Genomic DNA, 6888 nt, shown 5'->3' with positions numbered 1-6888 from the left:
ATCAAATGAGGAGGTGGTGGACTGGAGCAACAAATAAAGTATACAGGACGATGTGAACAGGAGAAATGTCACAACCAAAAAAAACCAGGGCAGAAGGGGTCTACTCCTAGGTATCCACACAAACTAGAAAGTGTCTACAGAAAAGCAGGGTGAGGAAAGATCGAACACCTCTTTTTGAAAACTCACATGACTGGATGCCTTTCTAAAGTGCATGTACACTAATACACGTGGCATGGAGAGGACACAGGAGGAATTCAATGCCTAGAAGTTTCCCATGCAGTGTGGTCCTGTGAGAGGACCTGAGAGAAGAGGGGTCCAGGGGAACTGGAGGATTTTCAAGAATCACCTTCTGCAGGTTCAAATATGATCCCTCTTGCTGTGGACTAAGCCAAAGATGGTGGGAGATCCATATGGTTGAACAATTCCCTCCTGACAGAACTGAAGCACAAAAGGAGGCATACGAGAGGTGGAAGCAAGGGCAGATGATGCAGGGAATATAGAGACAATGAGTGTGCAGGGATGGGGTCAGCAAAGCCCATTGGGAGTTGAATCTGGTGAGAGAAGAGGAGTTGCTGTGCATGCATCAGTAGCAAAAGGAAGGCCAGGAAAATGTTGCTTTGCTGCTGATTGGGGTGGGGAACTTGGCAACCAAGGCCATGGAGAAAGGTAGAGGTACTCAATTCCTTTTTGCTTCAGTCCTTACAGATAAGGTTGACATTCAGAGATCCCTGGCCTCTCAGGCAAATGGGAAGATCTGAAAAAATTCATGCTTATCCTCAGTAAAGGAGAAACAGGATAGGGATATTTTAAGCAAGTCCATGGAAGCTGATGGCATGCATCCACAAGTGCTGAGGGAACCTGCCATTCTTTATTTTTGAATAGTCATGCTGATGGGAGAAGGTTCCTGAGGAATGGAAGAATGCTGATGTCACTCTTCTCTTCACAGAATCAACTCTGAGCAAGAGGTTTGGAGTAGAAGCCAGGAGTGCCTTCCCACCTCAGTCATTCTGTCATGAAGCTTTTTCCCACAGTTTCAGCTGCATGTCTCATGAGATCCATTTGCTGAATGGAAAATATTTCCGTAGTTCCCTTAGCCTATTAAGCCTAAGTACATATTAGTCCATGGGATACACAGACACCATTCCCATGGAAATGGCAGGTTTAAATGGTGCATAGCTTGGTAGGGCAATACAAATTTACTCCTTTGTAATTTGACAGGGTGTATAGAAATACTGTTGCTGTGGTACAAAATGTAATGTGGATATGGATGTGTGTGCAGTGGGAGTGTAAAATCAGAAAACCAGGAAGGAAATGCTTTCAATGGGCATGATTTAAACAGCAGGGATGTATTGCCTGCAATCTACACAACAGCAAAGTACAGCTCTGAGTATCCCTTTTACTCATGCCTTTTTCTTCAAAGGTTATGGTTTGTGTGTGTTTTCACACAGGTGTAGAGGGATTCACAGGATCATTAAGTAAGCAATGAAAAGGCTAAGGAAGGGGCCCAAATCTTTAGCTGCCATAGATGGCATTTTTCTACTGAAGTCAATACACCTATTTCAATCTGCAACTCTTAATATCTGGCCTGAATGCTGCAGAATGAGTAGAGGATGGGAGAAGATGGGGAAAAAATACACAGTCTGGTAATATCTATTATACAGCTAAGAAGTACAGCCTAGAAACTTTCTTTGTTATAGTGAAACTGAACTCCTCTTGGATCAACTGACGAATATGAGTTGCATGTCTTCTGCAGGATCATAGAGAGAGCCTTGGGTCCACAGAAGAACACACCAATGCTGTTGCTGGAATCACAATAACAACAACAACAAACGTGAGAGTAGCAGGGGAAATGGATACAACTGTGCTTTTTGGCTGCCTTCAGCTTTGCATCTTTTCAAATGGCTTTTTGAGAAATACATTTGAAAAATCTTGCGTTACTGTATACTTTGTGTTATGTACTGCATAATTAGTGTTGCTAAGTTAGAGTATAATAATTTTAATACTTTCATGTTTATTATGTCTCATTACATTATTTATTAGATTGCTATATTAGAGGTCACAAAATGTTTTAAATGGTAACTGTTTGGTTTTGATCTTCATAGCTTTTTCAGAGAGGCAAACATACTGCTTACACTGAAAATTTTAAGTGCTTTTTCTCCAGCTGAGTTAATTTCTTCCTAAAAAATTATACAAAATGCTCAGTTACTTCTGAGTTTTCTTCCCCTGTCTGTCCCCCCACCCCAGCCCCCATGCCACCTAGTCTAACAGTTTTCTGCCCACAGACAATTTTTAAATTGATGATTTAATAACAACATTTGTAAATAGGTACTTCTTATAAAATAAGGACGTGACAAATGTAACAAACAATTGCATTCATACGTGCACGAGCACGTAGGGAGCTGGTAACCTGGCAGCCTGCTAGAAACTGCCCAAAGGGTTTGCCTATAAGCACACTACACATATTGCTTTAAAACATGTATGCAGACACAGCTTCATGTGCTGTGCTGCTGGGGAAAGATCAATCTGCAGAAATGCAGAGGAAGTGACAAGTGATAGAATGAGTTTAAAAGGGTCTGTTCCTGCAAAGGAGGGGCTGTGGATATGATTCTAGAGCCCAAGCTGTAGCCCCCCGAAGTCATGCCCAAATTGTTTTGCTGCTCAATTGCACCAGGTTTAACCTGAAGTGGTGTATTCCTGCTAATCTGCTAAAAGACGCTGCCGCAGCCAGGGGGAACTCTGTCAACCTAGGCACAGGGACTCAAAATTTATTCAGATCCTAAAAGCTGATTGTTTCATCACACAGTAGAAACTCTTCTGTTTGACTCTTGAATCTTCTGTAACTCAGAGCAAGGAAAATCAGGGTATTCTTTTCTCATAAGGAATCCTTATTTCATGCAAGGTTTTCTTTAAAAGGTTCAACATTGACCGTAAACATGGATATATAGGCTCACAAAAAAAATTTGAGATTTTCCTGTCAGTTTAGGACTGGCTTTCTATGGAACTACCTCAAGATCCAGTAGGGAAAGCTAATGCCCATATCCCCCTGAGCAGCAGAAAAACATTTTTATCTCATCTGTACTTACAGCTGCAGAAGTAACTAATGTTAAAAAGTAATGTTTCAACTATAACTTTAAAAGCTCTGTTTATATAGTAGAATCCCTATGAAAGGTCTTTCAAAAGTCATATTTTCTATTCTTGGCCTTTTTATGCTTTTAATCTTTCATATTTCCTGATTGTATTTATTTTGACCTCCATCAACTGAATTCTCTATTACTGTTATTTTTGCAATTTTATGGTATTCTTGTAGCTTACTGTATTCTCTTTGATCTCCTCCCTTTCAGCTTTTTCTTGGGTCTTTTTCATCTTTTAAAAGAAGTTTTCTGCTTTTTCTTTTTGTATCTCTGTCTTCCAAGTGCAAGCCTTTATTTTACATTAGCAGGTAAATGTTTGGAAATCACAAAGTCACAAAGATTCTGGAATTTTCTACTGCTGAACACAAAATATTTCAAATTCTTGCTTCAAAGGCTTTCAGGAACAAAGAAGCTTTTCTTAGACCACTAGCAAATCCACCAAGTTCAAATGAACTGTCTTTGCCAGCAGAGATGAACTAATAACAGAACAGCATAGTCTTGCAAGAGCGGCCAAATATGTTAGGGGAACGAACATATCCTTGACATCATAAGAAAAAAAATCACAGTTTATCTCTTTAATAACCATCTTCAAGGGAAATTAATGCTACTTTGTCCTTTGTGCAGAACAGTAATTGGATTGTGTGTTTCAATTATATCTGGACAAAGGCCAGGATATTGAAATACTTCTAAATATTAGATTTTCTTGTCCAAAAATTAGATTTTATTGGCATTCTCTTTCCGAGATTTCTTCATTAAAATCTTCATTAAGCATAAATCTTCTTTCCACACAGCAAAAAAGAAGAAATTGTTTTAAAAGGGTCATTTAGAAAGGTTTGCTCTCCCCTCCTCCCACTGTTTATGCTGAGAGAAGAGTTACCTAACAAGGTTAGAAACCAGCCTGCCTTACCTAGGATGGTTTTCAGCTAGTTTCTTGAACTCATTGTCCCAGTTTGGCCTTCCATACCAGGTTTTCTGTCTCAAACCAGTAATTACATCCATCTTGTCATCACAATGTAGGGCTATGTGAGTAGCCTAGAGGCAAATTTACAAGATAATAATATTAGAGTAAAAAACCTGTATTCCAAGTGAGAGGCAACAGCAATAATGCTGGGAAAGATGGAATGATGGAAAGGACACTCTGCAATTATCAAATGAGGAGAGGAGAGGAGAGGAGAGGAGAGGAGAGGAGAGGAGAGGAGAGGAGAGGAGAGGAGAGGAGAGGAGAGGAGAGGAGAGGAGAGGAGAGGAGAGGGAAAGGGAGAGGGAGAGGGAGAGGGAGAGGGAGAGGGAGAGGGAGAGGGAGAGGGAGAGGGAGAGGGAGAGATGAGTATTTGAAAGTTCACAATATTACTAGAATTGTGAAAAGCCTTTCCAAAACACCTAAGAGCAAAGTCCAGAGCATTCTGGTGCTGATGGAAAACCCAGTGGATATACCAGCTCAGCAGGGGTAAAAACAGGGGTCCAGTGGAGGACCACAAAGATGATGAGGGGTCTGGAGCACCTCTCTTATGAGAAGAACTGGGCCTGTTTAGTCAGGAGAAGACTGAGAGGGGATCTCATTAATTCATGTAAATCTTTCAAAGACAGCTGTCAGGAGGATGGTGCCAGACTATCTTCAGTGGTGTCCAGTGGCAGGATGAGGCTCAATGGCCATAAACTCAAACACAAGAAGTTTCATCTCAACATGACGAAGAACTTCTTTATCCTGAGGGCAGCAGAGCACTGTAAAAGGCTGCCCAGGGAGGTTGTGGAGTCTCTTTCTGGAGACATTCAAAGCCCATCTAGGCAAGTCCCTGTGTAACCTGCTCTAGGTGACCCTGCCTTGGCAGGGGAGGTTGGACTGGAGGCTCTCCAGAGGTCTCTTCCATCCCTAACAATTCTGTGGCTCTGTGTACAACCCTCAATGTTTTGAATTTTCTCCTCAGGTAGAGGTAGGTACAGAAAGCGGATCACCTCAGGTGAAGCACTGAACCAAGTGAGTTTCTCAGCTCCCAAGTGCCAGAAAAAATTCCTTATTTTCATGGGCATTTACTGTCCTTCACCTTCTATACTGCACCCATTACTGTGCTGTCTAGGTACTTCCCAGGTGCATTTAAAAACCAAAAACCACTGTCACTCCTAACTGTACTGCTCTTATGTAGGAGTAATAGGCTTGTTTCCACTACAGACTATCATCATTGCTGCCACTATCAAGAAATTAACAGAGGAAAGTAAGTTAATAATGGAGTTTGCATTTAGTCCAGGCCCTAGCATGGACTAAGTTTCATAATCATCTTTTGCAGAAGTGGTTGCTGAAATTTAGATCCATTTTGTAGGAATACTATATATTTCTTCTTCTAATGATCTTCCATGTTCCTTACCAACACAATTATTCTTGTCAAGCAAAGTTGTCACAAGAGATTGTGTTTCTAAAAGCTTCTTCTTATTAGTTTGAGCCACTGTCATGAAGGATTTGGAATAGTCTAAGAAAGACCTTAAAGTGTTTGGTAAGAGGGGAAGGTAGAAAACTGCAGAATTTTTGAATTGTTTGCAGCAAAATTGTCCCATTGATAAGATGGGTGTTCTCATTAAGTGGAAGTTTCCCAGGAGTTTTGATATTAGCCTTTGCAATAGCTCAGAGTGCCAGGGTTGCCTAGGAGTCCCAGGGGTATTGCAGGGACTTGTCCGAGCAGAGGCAGACCTTGTCAAGCCTCATCTGCTTGACCATCTGTTGCCAACATGGAATCTGCAAAGAGCTCAAAGCATTGAACAAACATGTCTGAGGAGTAGACACATGTCAGAAAAGGAGGGTGTACTAGAAGGTTTAAAATGCCCTTCTTCCTCCTTGATTTCAACTTCACTTGACCACTGGTCATCTATATGGTGAGACAGGGAGAGAACCCTGAGAACGTTGTTTTGTTTTTTGCCAGGGGAGAACTAACATATCATTCATATATTACTGGTGCAGAAGCTCAAATTTTGAGGAGTGATGAACAGGAATTTACTAAAAATAAAGTCCTATAAGATTAGGGAGCTTTGTGTGTATCTGAAGAAGATGATGTTACTGAGCACAGTGCCCAGGTCAGAGTGGGAGAAATAGCCACTGAAGAACCTTCCTCTGACAGGAACTGAGAGAGATCGTGGGGTTGAAGAGAGGAAGAAGTCCCTTCAGAAAAGTGCAGGGCACACAAGTGAAGACAGACAGACACCCACTATTGTCAAGAACCATTGTCACCCTACCTGACTTCTGGCCTGATATTTGCCCAAGAGGGAAGTGAGGTCATAGTTGAAAGATGAGGGCAGCTTTGTGGCTTTTAGGTTCCCCGATAGCTTCTTTAAGAGCAGGTTTTAGGTAACACCCTATGATATTGCTAATGCAGAGCAGTAGCTTCTATAACTGCCATATACTTCACAATGGGAGTGGATTTTTCTGAATACAGCTTTATGCACATACCTCATTACTTGACAGAAACTCTAAGGAAAGCAAAAAGAAACAATGGGGGTTTTGTATCAGCAGAGGCAGAAAAGGAAAAGCTCTATGAAATCTGTATTTTTTTCATCTCTACTAGGCAGTCCTTCATTCAACAGAGACAGCAGGAAATAAAACAGTAGAGCAAAGACTTCCCTGTTAGAGTTTTTCTGGCAGGTGCCTGACTTATCACTGCATGATCTGAGTGATCCATTAAAAAGGGAAGAGAGAGAGAGAGAGAAAGAAAATCAACACTTTTGTGTTTAGCTAAAGACTAAAGAGGTTGAATAATATTGACCCAGTGTAAGA

At 41.2% G+C, this 6888-nt stretch overlaps 1 protein-coding gene across 1 annotated transcript in view; it reads right to left on the bottom strand.

Moving 5' to 3' along the window:
• Positions 1–1675: 1675 nt before the first annotated feature.
• The window catches only part of NOX3 (NADPH oxidase 3), a 38402-nt gene continuing 33189 nt past the window's right edge, over positions 1676–6888 (bottom strand). Inside the window, exons 12-13 of the mRNA XM_058802281.1 lie at positions 4039–4163; positions 1676–1802 (exon numbers count right to left, since the gene is read on the bottom strand). Coding sequence (XP_058658264.1) covers positions 1676–1802; positions 4039–4163 — 252 coding nt within the window. The remainder of the gene's footprint in view (positions 1803–4038; positions 4164–6888) is intronic.

This window comes from Ammospiza caudacuta, chromosome 3, assembly GCF_027887145.1.
Source record: "Ammospiza caudacuta isolate bAmmCau1 chromosome 3, bAmmCau1.pri, whole genome shotgun sequence".
Lineage (NCBI taxonomy): Eukaryota > Metazoa > Chordata > Aves > Passeriformes > Passerellidae > Ammospiza > Ammospiza caudacuta.
This window is presented reverse-complemented; position numbering and strand designations above follow the sequence as displayed.